This window comes from Scyliorhinus torazame, chromosome 31 (genome assembly GCF_047496885.1).
Source record: "Scyliorhinus torazame isolate Kashiwa2021f chromosome 31, sScyTor2.1, whole genome shotgun sequence".
In the NCBI taxonomy this organism is placed as follows: domain Eukaryota; kingdom Metazoa; phylum Chordata; class Chondrichthyes; order Carcharhiniformes; family Scyliorhinidae; genus Scyliorhinus; species Scyliorhinus torazame.
In genome coordinates, this window is record NC_092737.1 from 16,340,486 (window position 1) to 16,367,733 (window position 27,248).

The window sequence follows — 27,248 nt, forward strand, 5'->3', positions numbered from 1 at the left end:
TTCCGGTCTCCTGCCCCCCCCCCCCCCCCCCCCCCCCCCCTCCCTGCCCAGATTCGCCGTCTCCTGCCCGCCCCACCCTGCCCAGATTCCCCATCTCCTGCCCCCTCCCTGCCCAGATTCCGGTCTCCTGGCCCCCCCCCCCCCTCCCTGCCCAGATTCGCCGTCTCCTGCCCGCCCCACCCTGCCCAGATTCCCCGATTCCTGCCCCCTCCCTGCCCAGATTCCCGTCCCCTGCTCCCGCTCCCACACCTCGCCCACGACCTCGCAGTGTTTCCGGTCTCTGAACGTGCTGTGTTTTTCGATATTCGGGAATATCTGCGGCTCTGGGTGTGAGGGAACTAACGGATCGCCTGTTCCTTACAGGAAGCAACGCAAGCGAGACCCGGACTACTCTGAGAAGCTGCCCCCCAATATCGGTGAGTCCGGAAGCCCGGGTGTTCCGTAGCGTGGTGAGAAAACCGGAATGATTCAGTGGAAGTGAGCAGTGGGAGGGAGGAGGCCATCTTGCCCCTCTGTCCTGTTCCAGAGTCTGACCTTCACCAACACTGAAGCAGTTTTGCAGCATTGTCAACCCATCCTCTCTCCCCCCTCACTCTCACTCCCTCACTCCCTCCATCTCCCTCACTCCCTCCCTCACTCACTCACTCCCTCACTCACTCCCTCAATCACTCACTCTCACTCCCTCATTCCCCCCATCTCACTCACTCCCTCCCTCCCTCTCCCACTCACTCACTCACTCTCCGTCTCACTCTCCGTCTCACTCTCCGTCTCACTCTCCGTCTCACTCTCCGTCTCACTCTCCGTCTCACTGTCCGTCTCACTCTCCGTCTCACTCTCCGTCTCACTCTCCGTCTCACTCTCCGTCTCACTCTCCGTCTCACTCTCCGTCTCACTCTCCGTCTCTCTCCCCCCCCCTCTTGATCCCCCTCTCTCCCCTCTCTCCCCCTCTCTCCCCCTTCTCTCCCCCCTCTCCCCCTCTCTCTCCCTCCCCCCTCTATCCCCCCTCTCTGCCCCCTCTCTCTCTCCCCTCTCTCTCTCCCCCCTCTCTCTCCCCCCTCTCTCTCCCCCCTCTCTCTCCCCCCTCTCTCTCTCCCCTCTCTCTCCCCCCTCTCTCTCCCCCCTCTCTCTCCCCCCTCTCTCTCCCCCCTCTCTCTCCCCCCTCTCTCTCCCCCCTCTCTCTCCCCCCTCTCTCTCCCCTCTCTCTCCCCTCTCTCTCCCCTCTCTCTCCCCCTCTCTCCCCCCTCTCTCCCCCCTCTCTCCCCCCTCTCTCCCCCCTCTCTCCCCCCTCTCTCCCCCCTCTCTCCCCCCTCTCTCCCCCCTCTCTCCCCCCTCTCTCCCCCCTTTCTCCCCCTTTCTCCCCCCTCTCTCCCCCTCTCTCCCCCCTCTCTCCCCCTCTCTCCCCCCTCTCTCCCCCCTCTCTCCCCCTCTCCCCCCTCTCTCCCCCCTTTTCCCCCCTCTCTCCCCCCCTCTCTCCCCCCCTCTCTCCCCCCTCTCTCCCCCCCCCTCTCTCCCCCCTCTCTCCCCCCCCCTCTCTCCCCCCCCTCTCTCCCCCCCCCTCTCTCCCCCCCCTCTCTCCCCCCCCTCTCTCCCCCCCCTCTCTCCCCCCTCTCTCCCCCCTCTCTCCCCCCCCTCTCTCCCCCCTCTCTCCCCCCTCTCTCCCCCCCCTCTCCCCCCTCTCTCCCCCCCCTCTCCCCCCTCTCTCCCCCCCTCTCTCCCCCCTCTCTCCCCCTCTCTCCCCCCCTCTCTCCCCCCCTCTCTCCCCCCCTCTCTCCCCCCCTCTCTCCCCCCCTCTCTCCCCCCCTCTCTCCCCCCTCTCTCCCCCCCTCTCTCCCCCCCTCTCTCCCCCCTCTCTCCCCCCCTCTCTCCCCCCTCTCTCCCCCCCTCTCTCCCCCCCCTCTCTCCCCCCTCTCTCCCCCCTCTCTCTCCCCCCTCTCTTTCCCCCCCTCTCTTTTCCCCCCCCCTCTCTTTCCCCCCCCTCTCTTTCCCCCCCCTCTCTTTTCCCCCCCTCTCTTTTCCCCCCCTCTCTTTTCCCCCCCTCTCTTTCCCCCCCTCTCTTTTCCCCCCCTCTCTTTCCCCCCCTCTCTTTTCCCCCCTCTCTTTTCCCCCCCTCTCTTTTCCCCCCCTCTCTTTTCCCCCCCCTCTCTTTTCCCCCCCCACTCTTTTCCCCCCCCCACTCTTTCCCCCCCTCTCTTCCCCCCCCCCTCTCTTCCCCCCCTCTCTTTCCCCCCCCCCCACCCTCGTATCTCCCACCACCCCCCCCCCCCTCTCTCCCACTCTCTCCTCCCTCTTTTCTCCCCCTCCCTCTCCTCAAAGTTCTGGGCCATGGGGTCTTTCACACTCAACCTGAGGGGGGGTGGATTTAACCTCCGCAAAATGGCGGCACCTCCACCGAGGCTGCAATGGAGAGTGGGCCTGGATTTGTGTTCGGGCCTCAACTGTGACCTTGTGACCGCGAGGGGCCTCCCACCCCCAGTCCGTGTTGGGGTCCCCATGCCCCCTCCCCCATTACCTACCGTCCGGGAAGGGACAGCGATTGAGGCCGAAACCCAAAGGCTAGGCCTGCCGCGGCAGTACGGGGGTGTACTCCGAGGCTAACGGGCGTGTTCTAAGCGAGAACGGATTGAGGAATGTGAAACCGGGGGAGGGCCATGTTTGGAGCCGGGTGCGATGTGTCCTGTCCTGCATGCTGCCCATTGTTGACGTTGACTTGTCGCCAATGCTGTTGGACCTCCTCCAGCGTGGGACCTGGTCAGGATTAGAAGGCCAAAAGGCCTTGAAGGTTTTACTGAACTCCGAATCCAATTCTCTGCAGCTATTCCAGGGATAAAAGTTTACATTGACCCCTTCACCTACGAGGACCCCAACGAGGCTGTCCGAGAGTTTGCCAAGGAGATTGACGTGTCCTATGTAAAGATTGAAGAAGTTATCGGAGCGGGTAGGTGAACGCCTGCTCGGTATCGTTGGCCAAATGGGGCCTGTTGTTTTTTTGTGATCTGGATTGGCGTGTGTGCATACGTGTGGAAGCCATTTCTGGATCATGTTGTATACATGCGTGTGCAGTGCCCACGGCTCCCAGTTGGCATTGCCAGTACTGGCCAATCCCCCGCGGGTCTGCACTGGAGCACGTGCACCTCTCATAGAACCCCTAGCGTGCAGAAGGAGGCCATTCGGCCCGTCGAGTCTGCACCTGACCATCCAGAAGAGTAGCCTACCCAGGCCCACTATCCCCGTGACCCTGCGCATCGATCACGGCCAATTCACCCTAACCTGCACATCCTTGGACTCTGGGAGGAAACCGGAGCACCCGGAGGAAACCCACGCACACGCGGGGAGGACGTGCAGACTCCGCACAGACAGTGACCCAAGCCGGAATCGAACCTGGGACCCTGGAGCTGTGAAGCAATTGTGCTAGCCACAATGCTACCGTGCTGCCCTTGTATAAAGCCCTCCATCGCCGTTTCAGAGTGGAGGTTAGTTCTGTCAACCTGTCCTGCTGTAGAACCCTCCCACCAGCGGTGGCGCTGTGCCATTCAGTCCATCATATCAGTCGTGCTGTTCAGCTAGATCATGGCTGATGCAAATTGTAACTCCAGCTGCCCAACTTGGCTTTATTTTTGACCCTTAATAGCCCCCCCGCCGCCCCGGTGTGACGCATTTCTTCCGGATATCAGCTTGGCTCTACTTTTAAAGCCACGCCCCTTGTTTGAGCCCCCACCCCTCTCTCCAGAGGATATACTTCCTCTCCACCTCCCCCTGAGTAAATTCTTTAACCAGTTTAAAAGACCTTGATCACCCCTTCATCTTTCACGCTCAGAAGTAATACAAAACTTGCCCGTTGGAATATTTGTCAGTCTGGGTGAAAGACACGTCCTGTCGAAGTTTTTAGTCTTGCACACGTCACGACAGTTCGCGAGAATACAGCGTGTAAGACAAAATGCCTCGACCAATCGACCCCGCCTGGTTTTGAATTTAAACGCAGCTCGCCCGTTAACTGTCAGTTATCTGCTGCGTTCTCCGCGGCAGCGCCTCTACTGGTCGGAGGCCACTCGCCGACCAGTCCGCACTGACGGTAGCACAGTGGTTAGCACTGCTGCCTCACGGCACCAGGGACCCGGGTTCAATTCCGACCTTGCCTGTGCGGAGTCTGCACGTTCTCCCCCGTGTGTGCGTGGGTTTCCTCCGGGTGCTCCGGTTTCCTCCCACAGTCCAAAGGTGTGCAGGTTAGGTGGATTGGCCATGGTAAATTGCCCTTAGTGTCCAAGGATGTGCAGGTTAGATGGATTGGCCGCAATAAATTGCCCCTTCGTGTCCAAGGATGTGCAGGTTAGATGGATTGGCCGCAATAAATTGCCCTTTCGTGTCCAAGGATGTGCAGGTTAGATGGATTGGCCGCAATAAATTGCCCCTTAGTGTCCAAGGATGTGCAGGTTAGATGGATTGGCCACACTAAAATTGGCCCTTTGTGTCCAAAGATGTGCAGGTTAGGTGAATTGGTCGCGCTAAAATTGCCCCTTAGTGTCCAAAGATGTGCGCAGGTTAAGTGAGGTTATGGGGACAGGGCGGGGGAGTGGGCCATTATGGGTTGCCCTTTCACCTCCTGCACCGAAAGGATTCTGTGGATTCTTCCCATGAAATGTAAATCGTCGCCTTCGCATTTGGCCCCCTCGCGGATCTGCCCTGGCAGGCGCGAGCCGAAGTTCTTCGACAGCATGCGTGTTCCCCCCCCCCCCGGTGACCCTCGAGGTCTCCAACCGCAAAGAGCCGGTTATCGTTCTGGCGAATCTGCGCTGGCCCGCGGGGGCACTCCACCCCGAAGTGCGATCAATGTATCCTTCCTGAGCTTTGCAGTGTCCAGAACTGAGAACACTTCGCTCCAGATGGGGAAGTGAGCAGAGTTTTATGTCACAGAAAACAGAATTTCCATCCTATTGTCCTCGAATCCCCTCGAGACACAGACCAACATTCCATCGGCCTTGCTCACTAATTTTCTTCCACCTTTGCCCTCGCGTTTTGGGATATTTTGGGCCTCCGCTCCCTGGTTTTGCCGATCCCATTTCCTTCGCCTGAGCTGCAGAGAACCACCCATATCCCCAGCTAGCCCGACTTCCGTGCTTCCCCCAACGGCTGTAACGTTTGTGAACCAAAGCCAGATTCATGGAATCATAGAATTTACAGTGCAGAAGGAGGCCATTCGGCCCATCGAGTCTGCACCGGCCCTTACAAAGAGCACCCTACTGAAGCCCACATATCTACCCTATCCCAGTAACCCCCACTTAACATCTTTTGGACACGAAGGGCAATTTAATAATAATCGCTTATTGTCACAAGTAGGCTTCAATGAAGTTACTGTGACAAGCTCCTCGTCGCCACATTCCGGCGCCTGTTCGGGGAGGCCGGTACGGGAATTGAACCCGTGCTGCTGGCCTTGTACTGCATTGCAAGTCAGCTATTTAGCCTACTGCGCTAAACCAGCCCCAATTTAGCATGGCCAATCCACCTAACCTAACATAGAACATACAGTGCAGAAGGAGGCCATTCGGCCCGTCGAGTCTGCGCCGACCCTCCAAAAAGAGCCCCCGATATTGGCCCACTCCCCACCCCATCAACTCCATCTTTGGACACTAAGGGGCAATTGAGCACGGCCAATCCACCTAACCTGCACATCTTTGGAAACTAAGGGACAATTTATCACGGCCAATCCACCTAACCTGCACATCTTTGGACTGTGGGAGGAAACCGGAGGAAACCCACGCAGACACGGGGGAGAACGTCCAGACTCCGCACAGACAGTGACACGAGCCGAGAATCGAACCTGTGACCCTGGCGCTGTCGGGCAGCAGTGCTAACCCACTGTGCCGCCTCGCTGCCCAATTCAATACGAACGTCCGCAAAAGAATTGGGTAAACACGGGAAATGAAAATAAAATTGCAGTGAGCGGCGAGGGGGGTGGGACGGAGCTGGATAGTTCTTTCAAGGAGACGACCCGATGGGCCGAGTGGCCGCCTCTTGTGGGGTTTGACTCGATTGGAGGGGGCCTGTCTCACCGGTTTCTTTTATTCCAGGTGAGTTCGGGGAGGTGTGCCGCGGGCGGCTGAAGGTGCCGGGGAAGAGGGAGATCTACGCGGCCATCAAGACGCTGAAGGGGGGCTACACGGACAAGCAACGGCGGGACTTCCTGAGCGAGGCGAGCATCATGGGGCAGTTTGACCACCCCAACATCATCCACTTGGAGGGCGTGGTCACGAGCAGCTGCCCCGTCATGATCGTCACCGAGTTCATGGAGAACGGAGCCCTGGATTCCTTCCTGCGGGTGAGTGCGTCTGGGATTGTCGCTCCTCCCATATCTAGAGGACCACGAGGAGTAGCAACAGGAGTAGTGTCACGACCCCCTGGGCCAGCGCGCGCTCAGTTCCAGCCCCACTTAACCTGGAGTCGCGAGTGATTACCCAATAATTCTTAGAAAAATACCCAGGCCAATAATCACACTCACCAGGTTTGTAAATGTAAAAATAATTACTGTTTATTTAAAACAAGAAATATCATGAAATACACAGCAAATACAACTGGTTAACTATTATCTGATTCCTAATCCCCCACTTTAACTTACTCCCACCCTCTGTACAAACACAAGACCGACAGACAAACACAGGGGAAGAAAGGGGTAAATACAACTAATGTTATGGGCCAGGGTTTAGAGGACCGCAAAGTGTATCATGGAGTTCCCCTGACCCACAACATTTACTAGATTGTGGTATGGGGAGCACACGGCCCACTCTACAGGTGTGGGACAGCAGAAATGGAAAAGTATTTTTTTAAAAGCAAAACAATGTTTATTCCATGAACTCAAGTTAACCTTTTTAAAACATACAGTGAACATCTTAGCAACCATCAATTCAAATACAACCCCCAAAGAATACAATACGAAGTAATCCTTTAAGCTTTCCTTTTAACATCCATACGACTTAAAAAACAAAACCTTTTAACAGAAGCACATCAGGTTAAAGTCACTACTGAAAACATTTATAATTCAGAATTCACTAAATGATCAAGAGATAGTCTTTTGATGGCAGAGAGATCAACAGTACACCTGCTTGGTCTGGCTTCAGCTCCAACACTGAAAACAAAACTAAAACACACCCTGCAGCAAACAGCCTAAAACGAAAGTAAAAAGCTGACAGACAGCCCAGCTCCACCCACTCTCTGACGTCACTGCAGTAATAAGCACCCATTTCTTAAAGGCACTCTCACTACAGCTATTTATATACACACCCATTTATAAACGCCCATTTCTTAAAGGTACACTCACATGACACTAAGCAAAAGAGAAAAAGATTGTTTGTTTGACGGGTGTTTACTCCTGTTCAAACTTTGTTTTCAGTTCAAGGTTTTTGCTATAGATTTATTCCGGCCTCCCTAGTTTCAGGAATACAGCACTCACAGCCTTTCTGGAGATAGAGAGAGAGAGTGAGTCCTGGTCTTTGCCTGCAGCCTGCCATGTTTTTCCTGTAGATTCATTCATCCAGATTCTCTGCAGCTTCAGGATTGCATCAACCCCCCAGGCTTTCTGGAGAGAGAGAGAGAGAAAAAAAATAGGTCCTTGTCTTTCTGTGTCCAGGAGTCAAACTGAAACTCCTTGGGACTCTTGCAAATCGTTCCACTGGGACAGGATCCAATCGCCACCTGTCGCCGGGCAGAGTACGGCCTTTTGGGCCAATTCATTGCCCCGCCCCAGCCAATCAATCAAACCGAGTCCCAGCCTATCTCTCTCTCTGGTGCTGAAAAGCCCCTGTTCACTCCTGTAACGTCTGAATTCCTCATTCTCTGCTGCCTGACTTAAAGACCCATGTTCATTAGCCACCCATGGATCAAAAAATAATAACGTCAAACTGAAAGAAAGGGGAAACCAGGGAATAAGCGGGAAGGATCCTCACGGTGTCCAGGCATTTCCTGTACGCAGCCTTGGCCTGGATTAGGCCCCCACAATCCTCTGGCTCCGAGTGTGGGGAGGGGTGAGGCGGTGGGTGGGGGAGGGGTTTCTGCTGATCCAACATTCTCTTGGTTGTTGGTTAACGTGCTCCCTTCGTACCCACAGCAGAACGACGGGCAGTTCACCCCGATCCAGCTGGTGGGGATGCTGAGGGGCATCGCCTCGGGCATGCGGTACCTCTCGGACATGAGCTACGTCCACCGCGACCTGGCCGCCCGCAACATCCTGGTCAACAGCAACCTGGTCTGCAAGGTCTCCGACTTCGGGCTGTCCCGCTTCCTGGAGGAGAGCTCCTCCGACCCCACGTACACCAGCACCTTGGTAAGGACCCCGCCGCTTGACGGGATAGGCCGAGGGGTCGGCGGGGTGGCTGCTCAACTGGGAGCTGGTCAAGGTCCAGCCCGCGCTTTCTTTTACCACCCCTTGATACCCCACCACGGAGGGATCGAAAAACGCAGATTTTCAGCCCCAAACTGATCTGCGAGCCCCGGGTGTTGGATGGACAGGTCCCGGAGCAGGCCATGATGAGAGCGACAGAATTCCGGAGGAGCTGGAGTTTATACAAGATGGTTGAACGGGGCGTGGGGTCGGCCAAGTGATTCCAGGAATCCCAGTTACAAGGAAAGGTTTCTGAGATTTTTAGGGGAATGGGGCAGGTGATCCGGAAGATTGTTCCCTGTGGAGAAGCATTCGGTTCCCGGTGGGAAAAACGGAACTCGGGGAAGGACCCTTTTGGGGGAGGGATCAAAACTCTGGTTGACCTGTCAATTGGGGAGGCAGTGTGTGGACGGCCTCACGGAAGGGGCAGCCTTGTTGGGTCCTTCCTGAGCTGCAGCCATCCTGTGGCCATGGTGACAAGTGCGGCGGGTTGGTCCTCCTCTGATCCCGTCACCTCACGTGGGGGCTTCCCATTCCCAGTGGGCCGGTTCAGGTGGCCACTTGGCTGCCGGTCTGAAAAGGGGAGACGGGAAACGGCCAACACGCACGCTAATCTAGTCCGAAGCGGGGTCGATGGATATGTTCAGGTCGCGAAGATTCGGGTCGTTGACCCGAGATCGGTTTGCTTCTTTCCTCCCCTGCCAAAAACATTATTTTAAAATTGAACAATTTTCCAACGCAGGGCGGGAAAATCCCGATCAGATGGACGGCTCCGGAAGCGATTGCCTTCCGCAAGTTCACAACCGCCAGCGACGTGTGGAGCTATGGAATTGTCATGTGGGAAGTCATGTCCTTTGGTGAAAGACCCTACTGGGACATGTCAAACCAGGATGTAAGTATCCCGATTCTGCCGTGCGTGCTTCTAAAATGACTGAAAGTACATCATTTTTGCATCTCGCGTTAGTGTGACTTGTTGGGGCTGGCATGAATTTGGGGCTTTTATATATATTTTTTAATTTAGAGTACCCAATTCATGTCTTCCAATTAAGGGGCAATTTAGCGTGGCCAATCCACTTAGCTTGCACATCTTTGGGTTGTGGGGGCGAAACCCACGCAAACACGGGGAGAATGTGCAAACTCCACACGGACAGTGACCCAGAGCCGGGATCGAACCTGGGACCTGGGCGCCGTGAGGCAGCAGTGCTAACCCACTGCGCCACCGTGCTGCCCCAATTTGGGTCATTTATAATGGAAAATAAGGGAAATGGCTGATTAATTGAGCAGGTATTTTCAAAGGGAATGGAGTATAAAAATAGGGAAGTTTTGCTAAAACTGTGCAAGGCACGAGTTAGACCACACCTGGAATACTGCGGACAGTTTTGGCCCCCTTATCTAAGGAAGGATACACCGGCATTGGGGGCCGTCCAGAGAAGGTTCACTCGGTTGATCCCGGGTAGGGAGGGATTTTCCCATGAGGAGAGGTTGAGTAGGTCGGGCCTGTCCTCATTGGGAGTTTAGAAGAATGAGAGGCGACCTTATTGAGACGTATCGGATTCTCAGGGGGTTTGACAGGGTCGATGCTGAGAGGTCGTTTCCCCTTGTGGGAGAGTCTGGGACCAGAGGGCAGAATCTCAGAGTGAGGGGGGGGGGGTCGCCCATTTCAGACAGGGATGAGGAGGAATTTCTTCTCTCAGAGGGGAGTGAATCTGTGGAATTCTTTACCGCAGAGAGGTGTAAGAGGCCGGGTCGTTCAGTATGTTCAAGGCCGAGATTGTTAATCAGTGAGGGGATCGAGGGTTAAGGTGGGAAAGTGGAGTTGATGATGACCACATCAGATCAGTCACGATCTCATTGAATGGCAGAGCAGACACGATGGGCCGAATGGCCTGCTTCTGCTCTGAAGGTCTTATTTTGCATCGGTCTTCAACACAGCGGATACCAGTCACCTGCCAGAAATAGCTGTAAATCAGGAAGTGGAAGGGCGAAACTCGGAAAAATTACAATAACCAAGTCAACGGTATTGAGCAGATTGACAGGGGGGATGTGGAGAGGATGTTTCCTCTTGTGGGAGAATCTAGAGCTGGGGGTGGGGGGGGTTACTGTTTAAAAATAAGGGGGTGGCCCCTTTAAGACGGAGATGAGGAGAAATATTTTCTCTGAGGGGGGCGGAGTCTCTGGAAGTCTCTTCCTCAAAATGGCGGCAGAAGCAGATTAACGAGGGGGTGAAAGGTTACCGGGGTGAAAGGTTATCGGGAGGACAGCGGGAATGTGGGAGGTTACAATCTGACCAGGCGTGATCGTATTGAACGGGGGAGCAGGATCGAGGGGCCGAGTGGCCTCCGCCCGCACGTGGGGCGACGAGTGGCCGGCCGTGGGTTAACCTTTCGCCGCTCTCCCTCGGCGCTGCCAGGTCATCAACGCCATCGAGCAGGACTACCGGCTGCCGCCGCCGCCGGACTGCCCCACGTCACTGCACCAGCTGATGCTGGACTGCTGGCAGAAGGAGCGCAACACCAGGCCCCGCTTCGGGCAGATCGTCAGCGCCCTGGACAAGCTCATCCGCAACCCGGCCAGCCTGAAGATCGTCACGCGGGAGCTCGGAGCGTGAGTCGCTGCTTCCGCCCCTACCGCGCGTGCCCACGGCGCCGCCGCCGTTTTGAAGCGCATGGGAACGCCATCTCGTGGGGCGGGGGGGGGGGGGGGTGCGTGACTCAGAACGCTGGCCCAAGCGACGGGTGGCGTCGTTGCAGGCTTCAAAAACCGGTCCCTTTTTAATTTTCTGGGCAAACTGGCCCTGATTCCAAATTCTCCGCTGCTTTTTTGGAGACCGACCGCAGTAGAGGCCACGTCCAGGTTTGGGAAAACCGGACTCGGGGAATGCGGAGTTCCGCTCCGGGAGAAACCTCGCCCCGGAAAAAGGCCGCCACGTTTTTCCGCGAAAAAACACGAGAGGCCCAGGAGAAGCTGCCACCTCCGCGTGGGGCCCTGGATGCACCTGGGGGCGAGGATCGCAGGCTACTGAGAACCTGCGGATAGGATTCCCGACTGCGGGGACTTGCTCCCAACTCTCCTGCCGTGAGGCGGTCAGGCCATTCCGTCCTCGTGACGCACGGCCTTCCCAAGCCAATTGGAAAGCAAGAAAGGACTGGTACCCAATTGAGGGAGGCTTAATCATCAGCCTTCCCCCCCCTCCCCCTCCCCACTATAAAATCTGGTAAAGGAAAATATTCAAAGAAAATGCCACCGTAAGGGAGGCAGGAGGAGAGGAACTCCGCCCCGATGTCCTGGGGTCGATACTGGTCCCTCAATCAGCGTCACTCGTCAGAGTCACCGATCACTACAGTGCAGAGGAGGCCCTTCGGCCCATCGAGTCTGCACCGATGAAAATCACCTGACCTGCCCACCTAATCCCATTGGCCACCACTTGGCCCATTGCCTCGAATGTTGTGACGCGCCAAGTGCTTTGTAAAGGATGTGAGGCAACCCCCCCCCCCCCCCCCAGGCAGCGCGTTCCAGACCCTCACCACCCTCTGGGTAAATACATTTTCCCTCAAATCCCCCCTGAACCTCCCGTCCCTCACCTTGAACATGTGTCCCCCTCGTGACTGACCCTTCAACTAAGGGGAACAGCTGCTCCCTCTCCACCCTATCAATATCCCTCATAATATTGTCCACCTCGATCAGGCCGCCCCCTCAGTCTCCTCTGCTCCAAGGAAAACAACCCCAGCCTATCCAACCTCTCTTCATAACTGAAATGTCCCATCCCAGGCACCATCCTGGTGAATCGCCTCTGCACCCCCTCCAGCGCAATCACATCCTTCCTATAATGTGGCGACCAGAACAGCACACAGTGCTCTAGCTGTGGCCTCACCAAAGTTCTGTCCAACTCCAACAGGACCTCCCTGCTTTTGTAATCTATGCCTCGATCGATAAAGGCGAGTGTCCCATTTGCCTTTTTCACCACCTTACTAACCTGCCCTTCCGCCCTCAGAGATCTGTGGACAAACACGCCAAGGTCCCTTTGTTCCTTCGAACCTCCCGGCGTCAGGCCGTTCATTGAATATTTCCTGGTCGTGTTACTCCTTCCAAAGTGGATCACCTCACACTTTTCAGGGTTAAATTCCATCTGCCACTTTTCTGTCCATTGACCATCCCGTCTATATCTCCCTGTCACCCAAGACACTCAACGTCACTGTTAACCACCCGGACAATCTTTGTGTCAATCGCAAACTTACTGATCCCCCCCCCCCCCCACATAGTCATCTCTGCCGTTTATATAAATGACAAACAATAGGGGGCCCAGCACAGATCCCTGTGGTACGCCCCTGGTCACTGGCTCCCAGTCACTAAAGTAGCCGTCTGTCATCACCCTCTGTCTCCTACAGCTAAGCCAATTTTGAATCCGCCTTATCAAATTACCCTGTATCCCAGGTCCATTTGCCTTCTTGATAAGTCTCCCATGTCAACTGAAATCCATGTCGACGACATCAACTGCACTACCCTCATCTCCACCCCACTTGTCACGTGCTCGAAAAGCCCAATCAAATTTGTTAGGCCTGACCTCCCTCTGACAAAAGACCACCCCTGATCAAACCTTGCCTCTTCCCAAGTGGAGATAGATTTTCTCCTTCAGAATTTTCCCCAATAGATTGCCCGCAACAGACGTAAAACACACTTCAAAACAAGGGAGCCCCCCCCCCCCGGGCCACATATTTCCGTACCGTCTGCGGGATCATCCTGTGCGCCCCAAATTGTGACCGCGAATAAACGCTTCAGCGATTCCTGCATCGGCTGGACAGCCTGTTTTGGGGCCGAGGTTAAGAAAAGCGCTGTACAAACGCAGCTCTTTCGCTGACTAACTAATCAAGGACCTCTCTTTTATTTTTGTGTGTTTCTGACACCCCCCCCCCCCCCCCCCCCCTTGCAGGCTCTCTCAGCCTCTGCTAGACCGGGGCACGCCGCACTACAACGCTTTCTCAACCGTCGGCGAGTGGCTGAAAGCAATCAAGATGGGCCGATACGAGGAGAACTTCGTCAACGCCGGGTTCACGACCTTTGACCTCGTCACCCAAGTATCAGCAGAGTAGGTGGCACCTTTTTATTTTCAAAGCTAGGCCGGACTCTCGCTGGGACTGGAGGTCGGAATTGCCGGTGGTGAAGGGGGCCATGGGCCTTCTAGTCTCTGGGGACTTGACCTCCAGTCCAGAAGGCCCAATGGCACATGACTGGTGGCCGTGACTTACCTGGTCTTCCACAGCCTGACCATGGACCTCCATTCCAGGTCACGACTGGCGCCAGGCGGCAGGCACTGGCTGGAGGTGGAAACATTACAACCGGGCTGGGGCAGTGTAGAGGGAGCTTTACTCTGTATCTAACCCCGTGTTGTACCTGTCCTGGGAGTGTTTGATGGGGACAGTGTAGAGGGAGCTTTACTCTGTATCTAACCCCGTGCTGTACCTGTCCTGGGAGTGTTTGATGGGGTCAGTGTAGAGGGAGCTTTACTCTGTATCTAACCCCATGCTGTACCTGTCCTGGGAGTGTTTGATGGGGACAGTGTAGAGGGAGCTTTACTCTGTATCTAACCCCGTGCTGTACCTGTCCTGGGAGTGTTTGATGGGGACAGTGTAGAGGGAGCTTTACTCTGTATCTAACCCCGTGCTGTACCTGTCCTGGGAGTGTTTGATGGGGACAGTGTAGAGGGAGCTTTACTCTGTATCTAACCCCGTGCTGTACCTGTCCTGGGAGTGTTTGATGGGGACAGTGTAGAGGGAGCTTTACTCTGTATCTAACCCCGTGCTGTACCTGTCCTGGGAGTGTTTGATGGGGACAGTGTAGAGGGAGCTTTACTCTGTATCTAACCCCGTGCTGTACCTGTCCTGGGAGTGTTTGATGGGGACAGTGTAGAGGGAGCTTTACTCTGTATCTAACCCCGTGCTGTACCTGTCCTGGGAGTGTTTGATGGGGACAGTGTAGAGGGAGCTTTACTCTGTATCTAACCCCGTGCAGTACCTGTCCTGGGTGTGTTTGATGGGGACAGTGTAGTGGGAGCTTTACTCTGTATCTAACCCCGTGCTGTACCTGTCCTGGGAGTGTTTGATGGGGATCCCATTAGGATGTTGAAAATCTGGGCCGTATATATGACACAGTGCAGAGAAAGCTGAACGATATTTCTGTTTGTGCTCTCTGGGTTGACCGTTGGTCTGTTTTGGGTTTGTCCAGGGATCTTCTACGGATTGGGGTGACTCTCGCTGGACACCAGAACAAAATTCTCACCAGCATCCAGACCATGATGACGCAGGTGAAGACGCCCCAGCCAGCACGCAACTGACTGAACCGGGATTCACGCGGAACGGGATAACCGTTTGGGAGACGGGGGAGGGAAAGCGACGCCCGCGGAGCGGCCGCCTCCCGGACACGGAACTGTCTCTCGAACGCCTCGACCGCACCGAGACTCGGAGAAGCCCGGCTCGCTCCTGACTGGGGCTTTCCTCGGGGAGCCTTTCCGACGGCGGTTTTGTTCTTTGCACTTTTTTTGAGGACCCCCCGGGAGTCTCCCCACTCCCCCTGCCCCCTCCTCCCGCCCCCCCCCCCCCCCACTGGACTGGTGCGTTCCCCGGGAGCGCCGACCTGCACTTGCTCCTCAATGGCGTCCGTCGCTGCGCTGAACTCTGACCCGCCGGACATTTTGGACGCTTCTCGGGAACGGGCAGCAGGCGATTCTCGGCGGCACAGCCACAACCGAAGAGGAGGCCGTGACCTCAGCGTGGAACCGAGCCGCCGCCGCCACGTGGCAGGCGTTGACTGTTCAGCAAATCAGCAAACCCCAATCTTCATATTGAAGATGAGATAGTTACTTTTTGTGAGCGGCTAACTGGGAATGGGAGATGTTTATTTTCCCAGTGCTAAAGTTTTTAATATAATTCCAGCTGGTCCACGTGTGGAACGACCCAAACTCGATCCCCAATTCTCTTCTGAAGAGACATTTCCTGTGCTTTGTACAAATCACATGTTGAATAACGGAGACTGGAACGCGATTTAAGTTGTGTCCTAAGATTATATATTGTCGGGTGAGCAAAGCATCACGTCGATTGATGACTCTTCCTCACGGTCAGAAGGCCTGAGGCCTACTAACTCCTAAGCCCAGGTTGCCGCCTCCTGATCCTCACTGACACTCCCTTCATTTTGATTGGGACCAATCCACCCCTTTCCCCTCCCCACCGCCCCCACACCCCGGTGGTCGTTAACCTGCCAGGTGAAGGGACCATGGACCTTCAAAAGGAAGTCAAGCCAGAGTCGGCGGGGTTGTGGGGGGGGAGGGGGGGGGGGGGGGGGGTTGGTAACCACAGTGGGAGGGTAGAGGTGGCTGGCGCAATTCCTGCAAACTGCCGGAGGGGGTTTTAAGCAAAATGGTCGCTCAAAATGTTTTATCTCGCTATGAGAGGCCGTGGTCTGAGGGTGCCTTTTTTTTTTTGCACAGGCCCATCTTACCTTTTGCGACCCCTGACCCTGAGGACCCGAACCCCTTTGACCTCTGATCGGCAGGGACCTATCTGCATTGTCTGCCCCAGGAAGGAGTGGCGGACCTGGGCGGGGTGGGGGAAGGGGGGGGGGGGTGTACCAACTTGTCACCGAACCCTGCCACAGAATCCCTCGAGAGCTGAGTTTGTGGACGGGAATGAGTTGAGTTGGGAAGCCGCGACCTTTGGCACCGAGAATGGGCAACTGGCTGAGGTACAAGAAGCCAGTAACCCCCTCCCCCCAGCCATCCCCACACACGCACACATTTCCCCTGCCCTTCACAGTGTCAGCCTTCAATTTGGGAAGCAAAAATGGGGCCAAGGGGGAATAAATCTCGGCGATGTGGAACTCTTTTTGGAAGCAAAATCTCTGGCTAGTTGCTACGACATCGGCTCGTGCACAATGCGCGTGTAAGTTGTGTAACGATGGGGCGAATCGTTATTTTGATTTCCCCCCCCACCCCTCTCTCCTCACCCACACCAATTGACGTTCCACCTCTGTCCCGGAGATGTGAGTGTCCATTCTGCCAGATTCTGACCAGGGATAACCATCCCGGCAACAATTGATCCAAACCACTTGATATTAAACTTTTTAAATATTTAAATCGCTATGCGAGAGTGACTCTTGTTTTGTTTCTTCCCCCCCCCCCCCTGCCCCGGACCTCGCTACTCCAGTCCCAGCCTCAGGGTAGGGATGGGGAGAGGGGGGGTGGGGGGTTGCTAGGCCTCTTCCCATCATGCAGCCTGCTCCGTTGTTGACTTGGGAGGCGTGGCCCGAGGAAGAACTTCGATGAAAGGGCTTCGCGTGGCGGTCAACCCCTTTGAACCTCGCCGCCTGTCGCACCTTGGGCGCACGGAGCTCCCACCAATGTGTCAGGTGGCGGGCCCTGGGTTTTAGCACGCCCTCCCTGAAGGCCACAGCTCTGACCGTGCAGCACTGCCCACTCAGTATACAGCCGAGCCTCCAGAGTAGGCCCTGAACCTCGTGGCTCGGGAGCGGAGTGTTGCCGGGGCGATGCGACCGGGTCGATTCTAAGATGGATGGTCTCCCTTCACACACAACGACGTTATCAGTTTGATCCATGTTCCCGTCATTGTTGCCCCATTCGCCTGTTAACATCTATTGGGTCTGTTTGCGTTGTGACATCCGAATATCCACTCCCGTACACAGAATTCACCGCTCGGAAAACAGGCCTTTCGGCCCATCTGCTTTGTGATGGTGTTTCTGCTCCTCACCCTTTCTTCATCTCACCCTTCCCATCCTAATCCTTTCTCCCTCAGGTACTTGTCCCGTTTCTCCCCTTCCGAAATATGTCGTTACCATCAACTGCTCCCCGTGGGGGCGAGTCCCCTATTCTCCCTGTGGGAGCGAGGCCCTGGCGGCGTGAGGCAGCAGTGCTAACCCACCGTGCCGCCCATATCTGGGGGAGTGATTGGCGGGGGTGGGGGATTACTTTGTAACTCGGGAGACCAGAATTTCCTGAAATCCAGTCCAGTGCAAATTCATCCCATCGATTATATAATTTTACACCTCCGTAACCAGGGCCCTGAGGCAGGGCAGGCTTTGGCCTAGTCACTTTCCTCCCCTACTCCCTCCCACAAAACCAGTGGAGGATTGGATCCGTTTTTTTAGGAAGCAGGGCCTGCATAGTGTCGCATTGCGGCTATACGGAAACGAAGCAACCTTTCCCGAGCTGACCGAGAGAGAGAGCTGAGGGAATTTCATCAAAGAGGCTGTCTTGCTTTGAAGCCAGGCCTGAGAAGCTGTTAGGAGGAGGGGTTGTGTGGGGGGCGGGGGGGGGAGTTTAGAAAAGAGAGAGCTGGAAGCTTCTGAGATGTGGCTATGACGATGGGGGACGCCAGGCAAGGCCGGGCCTTCACTTGAAGATATTATGTGTGTACTACCAGCTGCTCGATATTTCCGACCGGATCGTCAACCGTTTAAAGCGGCTTTAGCGTTTTCAACAAAGGACAAATGGGTCCCTCTCTAATTCTTTGAAGTCTGCCTCGTTGGGGAGGGGGGGGAACATTTTACCTCAGCTTTGACCATGTAGAGCAGGGGTGGGCAACTTAGGCCAGTGAGTGGGCCGCACGATTGCCCCTCCTTCGTCTCGGTGGGCCGCAAGATCCAAATCGGAGCTCGTTCGCGAACCGCAGCCCTGATTAAACACGCGGCGATGTGTCTTGCCGCGGGTTGTCGAAAATTCTGGGTCGTTTAACTGCCACCGCCTTCGAATGGTCAAAACACCAGGAAATGTTTACACTCTGGATGCAGAGGGAGCTCCCATCTCCTGCAGCTTGTTAGCTGCAGCAGAGAAAGGACGCCATTCGGGCCTACCTGTCTATCCTACGTTTCTCTTCTCCCCGACGTGTTTACCTGGCTTTCACTGAACAGCGACGCTCCCCTGTAAACCTGGTCTGGAAGCGATGATTTGGAGTGCACCGCCAAATCATCCGAGGTCATTCCGTGGGGGCGGGGGGGTGGGGAAGAGCTATAAAGCAAAGTCGGAGGGCTGAGCGACGTAACGAGACCTTGTGGGTCAGAAGGCCATAAGCTGAGAGCTCGCAGGCCGTTAGGGAGGCAAGTGGTGTGTTGGCCTTCATTGCAAGAGGCCTGGAGTACAGGAGGAGGGAAGTCTCACTGCAGCTGTACAGGGCCCTGATTTGACCCCAGTATTGCGAGCTGCTTTGGTCTCCTTCTGACAGGAAGGGTTTATCCATAGAGGGAGTGCGGCAAAGGTTCACCGCGCTGGTTCCTGGGACGGGCAGGAGGGAGATTGGGGTGGACTAGGCCTGTAGAATGAGAGGTGATAGTCAGAGGCTTTTCCCCAGGGTAGAGGGGTCAATTACTAGGGGGCATAGGTTTAAGGTGAGAGGGGCAAAGTTTAGAGTAGATGTACGAGGCAAGTTTTTTACGCAGAGGGTAGTGGGTGCCTGGAACTCACTACCGGAGGAGGTAGTGGAGGCAGGGACGATAGGGACATTTAAGGGGCATCTTGACAAATATATGAATAGGATGGGAATAGAAGGATACGGACCCAGGAAGTGTAGAAGATTGTAGTTTAGTCGGGCAGTATGGTCGGCACGGGCTTGGAGGGCCGAAGGGCCTGTTCCTGTGCTGTACATTTCTTTGTTCTTTGTTCTTTGTTTGTGATCTCTTAAAATCGTATAGAATTCTGACAGGGCTGGGCAGATCGAACGCTAGAATCCCGACATTGCAGAAGGAGGCCATTCGGCCCGTCGAGTCGGCCCTCTGAAAGAGCGCCCTGCCTTAGGCCCACTCCCCCGCCCTACCCCCGTAACCCCATCAAACCTGCACATGTTTGGACACTACGGGGCAATTTAGCACGGCCAATCCACCTAACCTGCACATCTTTGGACTGTGGGAGGAAACCGGAGCGCCCGGAGGAAACCCACGCAGACACGGGGGAGGATGTGCAGACTCCGCACAGACAGTGACCCAAGCCGGAATCGAACCTGGGACCCTGGAGCTGTGAAGCAATTGTGCCGTCCACAATGCTGCCGTGCTGCCCAGATACAGTGTTTGGGGTGCAGGGGAATTAAAGGCTACGGGGAGAAAGCAGGATTAGGCTATTGAGTTGGATGATCAGCCATGATCACAATGAATGGCGGAGCGGGCTCGAGGGGCCGAATGGCCTCTTCCTGCTCCTAGTTTCTATGTTACTGGGACTGAATGAATGATGAGCCAGGCCATCAGGTTCCAGATTGTGGCCAAAGACAACTTCGCTTCTGATCGTGGTCCACCATCCCTCACTGATGCCCCGTCCGTCAGGTCTGATCTGAATCTACGGCCTCTGGCACATTGATGCCCTCGCAGGGTGGCGCCGAGTACTGACCTCCTCTACCCACGCGGTCGCGGGCAGTCGCATCCGCGATTGGTGGTTTGACGCAGGCGAGATCAACGAGGGCCTCCAAACTGTTGGCATCTCTGCCCATCTTCCAGCGGATGCCACAGGACTCTTAGCACAAGTCCACCCCCGCCCCCGCCCGAGCCCAAAGGTTTCAAGATGGCAGGCCGGTTGGCCTGAGGCACTCCTGCTGTCTAGAGTTTCCCTCCTTCGTGCTCCCCATCTATCGCCTCCTCTCCTCCCCACACCTTTTTCTCTCAATTTTCCTCCCTTTGTTCCCTCCCCCTCTCTGTGGGCAGCACGGTAGCACAGTGGTTAGCACAGTTGCTTCACAGCACCCGGGTCCCAGGTTCGATTCCCGGCTTGGGTCACTGTCTGTGCGGAGTCTGCACATCCTCCCCGTGTGTGCGTGGGTTTCCTCCGGGTGCTCCGGTTTCCTCCCACAGTCCAAAGATGTGCAGGTTAGGTGGATTGGCCATGATAAATTGCCCTTAGTGTAGGTAGGGTTATGGGGATAGGATGGAGGTGTGGGCTTAGGTAGGGTGCCCTTTCCAAGGGCCGGTACAGACTCGATGGGCCGAATGCCCTCCTTCTGCACTGTAAATTCCATGATCTCTCTCCCCTCCGGATCCCTGCCCCACTCATTAGCAAATCGGCGTTTGGAAAAATCCGCCCCTCCCACCGAACAGCGCGCGCTGGTTACCATGGAAACGGCGAGGCTAAAGCTGGCTGGGAGTGAAATTCCAACTTTCCCTCAACCCTGCGGCCGTGTTGAGTAACAGTGGTTTGGTTTGGCCAGGTTTTAATGCTCTTTTTAAAAAGAAAAAAGGACACAGAGTATCCCCTTGACACCGCCCCCTCCACCCCGCCAGGCCTCGAGCCTGACCTCTAGGCCTCAAGCCTCCTGGGACCATCCAAATCCAGGGAAGTCGTCTTACCCTGTGTTTAATTAGCTGGCTGCGTTAGCCTTGCCCTGGGGCCGAGCAGGAATGCGATTGAAAGCCAGACAGTAATAACCTATTTTCCTAACAAAGGGAGCCTGTTGTTGTTTTATTAATAACCGTGATGGGCGCTCTCTAATTCCTCTTTCTTGTGTTAATGAGCTGAAGTGGCCTATCTGAATGTCGCTCTGCTGTCGATTGATTGATGAGGCACTAAGGGATGAGGCAGCCCTGTGACTGACAGGATCTGTCGACGGGATCAGGCGCAGTCTTCTCATCTGGTAAAGACTTACAAACGGGCACAAAAAAGAAGCTAAGATGAGAATCTCCTTTGAACTGCTGAAGATTCATTTAATTATCCCAGCTCTCCCCCCCCCCACCCCCCCCCCCCCCCCCCCCCCGCCCCATCCCTACTCACTCGTTCACTTGCGGTGGCATTTTCATGCTGAATCTGGTAGTAGGGCTGGAATGGGGCCTGTTGCTACTTGAGCTACTTCGCGAGCTGGGCTTGGGGCCCAGCGTTTGTCGCCCATCCGTAATTGCCCCCCCCCCCCCCTTCCTTCCTTCTTGAGAAGGTGGTGGGTGAGCCGCCCGCCGCCTTGAACCCGATGCAGTCCCGTGGGGGGTGTAGGTACACCCGCAGTGCTGTTAGGGAGGCAGTTCTCGGAGGTTGACCCCGGCGACAGTAAAGGAACGGCCGATTATGTTCACTTGCTGGCCTGGGTCTCAAACCGGCAACCTTGTTATTCGGAGGCCGCGAAGGAACGTGCTGCGGGAATCGTCTGACCCGAGGTGCCCTGGACAGGTTAGGGGATGGGGGTGGGGGGGTTACTGGGGGACTGGGACGGGGATGGGCTCGGCAAAGTGGGCTTGGGTAGGGTGCTCTTTCGGAGGGGGTCAGTGCAGGCCCGGTGGGCCGAATGGCCTCCGTCTGCACTGTAGGGATTCTGTGCGCGACCCTGGGGAGAATTCACCGAATCGCAGAACTGTGGCAGGGCAGGAAGAGGCCATTCGGGCTATCGTGACTTCACCAGCTCTCCGAATGAGCAATTCACCGCCTGCCTTCTCCCTGTGACCCTGCACGTTGATTCATTTCAACTAACCATCCAGCTGTCGGTTAAATATCTTGATTGAACCTGCCTGCACCATGCACTGAGGCAGCGCATAGCACATCCCAACCACACGCCGTCTGATCATATTTACTTCTCACATCGTGTTTGCTTCTTTTTCCAATCGCTTTAAATCTGCCCGCTCTCGATCCTGTTACGAGGGGGGGGACGGTTTCTCCCGATCTACTCTGTCCAGCCCCCTCGTGATTTTGATCATCTCTATCAAATCCCCTCCGTCTTCTCTCTGAGGGGAACAGTCCCAACCTCTCCCAATAGATCCTCATCACTGAAGTTTCTCATCCCCGGAACGGTTCTTGTGAACCTCCTCTGCGCTCTCTCCAACGTGTTCACATCCTTCCGATAGTGTGACCCAGAACTGTACACAATATTCCAGCTGAGGGCTAACTAGTGTCTGGTATAAGTTCAGTGTAACGTCCTTGCTCTTGTACTCACTGCCCCTATTAATAAATCCCAGAACACTCTCTGCTTTATTCACTGCTCTCTCCACCTGACCTGCCCCCTTCAATGATCTCTGCACCTGTACACCCAGGTCCCTCTGCACCTGTACACCCAGATCCCTCTGCACCTGTACACCCAGGTCCCTCAGCGCCTGTACACCCAGGTCCCTCTGCTCCTGTACACCCAGATCCCTCTGCACCTGTACACCCAGATCCCTCTGCACCTGTACACCCAGATCCCTCTGCACCTGTACACCCAGGTCCCTCTGCACCTGTACACCCAGATCCCTCTGCACCTGTACACCCAGGTCCCTCTGCACCTGTACACCCAGATCCCTCTGCCACCTGAACACCCAGATCCCTCTGCACCTGTACACCCAGGTCCCCTCTGGCACCTGTACACCCAGGTCCCTCTGCACCTGTACACCCAGGTCCCTCTGCTCCTGTACACCCAGGTCCCCTCTGCACCTGTACACCCAGGTCCCTCTGCACCTGTACACCCAGGTCCCTCTGCACCTGTACACCCAGATCCTTCTGCACCTGTATACCAGATCCCTCTGCACCTGTAAACCCAGATCCCTCTGCACCTGTACACCCAGATCCCTCTGCACCTGTACACCCAGGTTCCTCTGCACCTGTACAACCAGGTCCCTCTGCACCTGTACACCCAGGTCCCTCTGCACCTGCACACCAAGTCCCTCTGCACCTGTACACCCAGATCCTTCTGCACCTGTACACCCAGATCCCTCTGCAGCTGTACATCAAGTCCCTTTGCACCTGTACACCCAGGTCCCTCTGCACCTGTACACCCAGGTCCCTCTGCACCCGTACACCCAGGTCCCTCTGCACCCGTACACCCAGGTCCCTCTGCACCCGTACACCCAGGTCCCTCTGCACCTGTACACCCAGGTCCCTCTGCACTGTACACCCAGGTCCCCTCTGCACCTGTACACCCGGGTCCCTCTGCACCTGTACACCCGGGTCCCTCTGCCCCTGTACACCCAGGTCCCTCTGCCCCTGTACACCCAGGTCTGTCTGCTCCTGCACCTCCTTTAGTGCAATATTCTTTATTTTGTCTCTCCACGTTCTTCCTATCAAAATGAATCATTTCACATTTCTCCACACTGAACCTCGTCTGCCACGATCTGCCCTTGTGTCATCCGCAAACTTTGAAATTGTCCAGCTGCGCACCGAGCTCCAGATCGTTCTTATACCTCAGGAAAAGCAAGGACCCAACACTGGCCACCCTGGGGAACCCCACTGCAAACCTTCCTCCAGCGTGAAAAATATCCAGCGACCTTTACTCAGTCACCCAGCCAGTTTTGTATCCAAGTTGCCTCTGGAAGTGAATCTTGGCCTTTCTAACTCCAGGAATAGAGTATAAGGGCAGCATGGCGGGGCAGTGGGTTAGCACTCCTGCCTCACGGCGCCCGAGGTCCCGGGTTCGATCTCCGTGTGGAGTTTGCACATTCCCCCCATGTCTGCGTGGGTTTCGCCCCCACAACCCAAAAGATGTGCAGGGTTAGGTGGATTGGCCACGCTAAATTGCCCCTTAATTGGATAAAAATGAATTGGGTACTCTAAATTTTTTTTGAAAGGAATAGAGTATGAAGGTCGGGAAGCAGCACGGTAGCATAGTGGTTAGCACAATTGCTTCACAGCTCCAGGGTCCCAGGTTCGATTCCGGCTTGGATCACTGTCCGTGCGAAGTCTGCACGTCCTCCCCGTGTCTGCGTGGGTTTCCTCCGGGTGCTCCGGTTTCCTCCCACAGTCCAAAGATGTGCAGGTTAGGGTGGATTGGCCGTGCTAAATTGCCCTTAGTGTGCAAAATTTCCCTTAGTGTTGGGTGGGGTTACTGGGTTATGGGGATAGGGTGGAGGTGTTGACCTTGGGTAGGGTGCTCTTTCCAAGAGCCGGTGCAGACTCGATGGGCCGAATGGCTCCATCTGCACTGTAAATTCTATGATAATCTATGAAACTGTACAAGGCATTGGTACTGTGCACAGTTTTGTTCCCCTTAGTTGAGGAAATGTAGTGACATTGGGGGCAGTTCAGTGTAGGTTCACTAGGTTGATTCCAGAGATGTGTTTGGCTTTTGAAGAGGGTTTGAACAGTTTAGGCCGATACTCTCTGGAGTTTAGAAGAATGAGAGATCAAATTGAGGTGTCCAAGGTGCTAAAAGGTACGGATAAAGTAGACGTGGAGCGGATGCTTCCTCTTGTGGGGCATTCTGGAACCAGAGGCCATAGTTTTAGGGTAAGGGGGGAGCAGATTTAAAACCGGGATGTGGAGATAGTTCCCTCAAAGGGGTCGTGAATCTGTGGAATTCGCTCCCCCAGAGTGCAGTGGATGCTGGGACAGCGAGTAAATTTAAGGAGAGATGGACTCATTTTTAATGATGATGTGGAGATGCCGGCATTGGACTGGGGCGGGCACAGTAGGAAGTCTTGACAGCACCAGGTTAAAGTCCAACAGGTTTATTTGGAATCACTAGCTTTCGGCGCGCAGCTCCTTAGGTGAGTGAGGAGGTAGGTTACACAAACACAGCTTATATAGACAAAGCCAATGATGCAATTGGGTTTGAAGGGTGATGGAGAACGGGCAGGAAGCTGGAGATGTGTGCCGAGATGCGATCAACCATGATCGTGTGGAAAGGCGGAGCGAGCTTGAGGGGCTGAATGGCCTACTCCGCCTGGCTCTCATGTGCTGACGCTCTGTCCCTTTTGTTATGGGCCACGGTTTAGAGAACCCCAAAGTATATCATGGAGTTCACCTGACCCACAACTTTTACTAGATTGTGGTATGGGGAGCACACGGACTACTCTCCAGGTGTGGGACAGCAGAAATGGACCAGCATTTTATAAAACAAAACAATGTTTATTCTATGAACTCAAGTTAACCTTTCTAAAACAAAGTGTACATCTTAGCAACCAGTAAATCAAATACACCCCCCCCAAAGAATACAACACTAAGTATTCTGTATGCTGTCATTTTAACACCCAGAAGACTTAACAAACCTCTAAACAGAAGCACAACAGGGTTTACACTCAATACTGAAAACATTTATAATTCTGAATTCACCAACTGATCCATGGATAGTCTTTGGATGGCAGAGATCAACAGTACAGCTCTGTGTTTAACTTCAGATGCAGCTCACTGAAAAACACAGACACGCCCAAGCTTTTTCTCAAACTGAAACTAAAAAGCAGAAGTAGAGCTCAGCTCCACCCACACTCTGACATCACCCCAGTAACATGAGCAGCTCCATTTCTTAAAGGTACATTTCTTAAACACCCATTTCTTAAAGGCACTCTCACATGACACTTTTATTCCATGAGCTATAGCTTTTCTGACAAGTCTGTTATGTGGCACTGTACCGAATGCCTTCTGAAATTCAATGTAAACCACATCAACAGCACTGCCCTCATCGACCCTCTCTGTTACCTACTCAATAGAAAACCCTAGCAAGTTAATCAAACATCCAGGCATGAAAAAATATTTTACTTTTGTCATTTTCTGTGACTATTCCTTTCTCTACTAGATATGAAAATAATGAAAAGGGGAGGGGTGGTTGGCGGTGGGCGGAGAAAGGCTAGGGTGGTCTAATTGGGTAATGAGTGTTTTTTTTCTTTCCAATTGGAGTAGGAAGGCCGTGCGTCACAGGGTTGGATGTGCTGGCCAACTAATGGCCGTAGAGTGAGGGGGGTGAGGGGGTGGGCATGTGACAGCCTCCAGGGACCCGTTTATTCAGAGTTGTCAGTGCTAGTGCCCTGACGGGTGGTAGTGTGGGGGTTGTCTTGATACCGGGGGGGGGGGGGGGGGGGGTGTGGCCCACTACACGGCCTTCTCCGAGGGCCTGTTAGACATCGACCACGTTGCCGTGGGATTGGAGTTCGGCCGAGGCCTAGACCGGGTAAGGATGACGCGGGCTTTCCTGAAGAAAGGACCTGCATTTACGTGGCACCTTTCACTGTCCCCGGACGCCCCCAAGCGCTTTACAGACAAAGTACTTTTAGGCGGTTAGCGCCGCTGTCCTCAAAGCGCCAGGGCCCCGGGTTCGGTTCCGGCCTCGGGTGGCTGTCTGTGTGGAGTTTGCACCTTCTCCCCTGTGTCTTGTGGGTTTTGTTCGGGTGCTCCGGTTTCCTGCCGCAGTCCAAAAATGGGGGGGGGGGGGGGGTTGGGTTGATTGGCCATGATACAAAATTGCCCCTTGGCGTCCAAAGATGTGGGTGGATAGGGGAGCGGGCCTGCATAGGTGCTCTTTCAGAGGATCGGTGCAGACTCGATGGGCCGAATGGCCTCCTTCTGCACTGTCTGGGTTCTACGAGGATTTTACACCCCTCTGCCTCCTGTCACATGAGGGCCAGTTTGGCACAGCTCCCGGCCTGTTGTGCACCAGCCCCCGAAGGGTGACGACGGATGGTGGGCAGTTTGCGGGGGGGGGGGGGCTGGAACAGTCAAAACGGCCAGACACTCTCTGGCACGGGTTGGGGCTGGAGGCGGAGGGTGGAGAGAAACATCTCCAGCCCCTCGAGGTGGCGCCAACCCCATTCCTTTCAACGGGGAACAGTAACGGAGGGGCAGCCCACCGTTACGCCGAAGCCCGTCTTAGCCACTTCACAGAAGGAGCTAATCCGCTGTTTAATTGGAAGCGATTCAGAGCGTCTCGGGCCTCGTTTCCTTGTCAGTCTGGCCAAAGGCCAACTCTACATTGTTCAGGCACCACATTCCTCTGCTGCCAAAAATCCAACTGATCCTGATTGAGACTGCTGAGTACAGTGGAAATTGTTCTCTTTTCTTAACTCTTTCCTGGCTGACCTCTTTCCCCCCCGCCCCCAATCCCTCCGTAAGCTTCAACGGGCCTGAAGGCCTGAAAATCCCTCGGCCTGCGTCACCCCCCACCCCCTCCATTTTACCACTCCCATCCCCGACAATGCTTCAGTTTTAAAATCCACACCCTCGCTGACAGATCCCTCCATTGATTTTCCG

General features: G+C 55.2%; 1 protein-coding gene across 1 annotated transcript in view; it reads left to right on the forward strand.

The window, feature by feature from the left end:
* The window catches only part of LOC140404577 (ephrin type-B receptor 3-like), a 27,027-nt gene extending 10,536 nt beyond the window's left edge, over positions 1 to 16,491 (forward strand). The window contains exons 4-11 of the mRNA XM_072493180.1: positions 221 to 416; positions 2,813 to 2,935; positions 6,063 to 6,310; positions 8,093 to 8,308; positions 9,108 to 9,257; positions 10,776 to 10,969; positions 13,293 to 13,448; positions 14,585 to 16,491. Coding sequence (XP_072349281.1) covers positions 221 to 416; positions 2,813 to 2,935; positions 6,063 to 6,310; positions 8,093 to 8,308; positions 9,108 to 9,257; positions 10,776 to 10,969; positions 13,293 to 13,448; positions 14,585 to 14,693 — 1,392 coding nt within the window. The 3' untranslated portion in view covers positions 14,694 to 16,491. The remainder of the gene's footprint in view (positions 1 to 220; positions 417 to 2,812; positions 2,936 to 6,062; positions 6,311 to 8,092; positions 8,309 to 9,107; positions 9,258 to 10,775; positions 10,970 to 13,292; positions 13,449 to 14,584) is intronic.
* Positions 16,492 to 27,248: the final 10,757 nt, after the last annotated feature.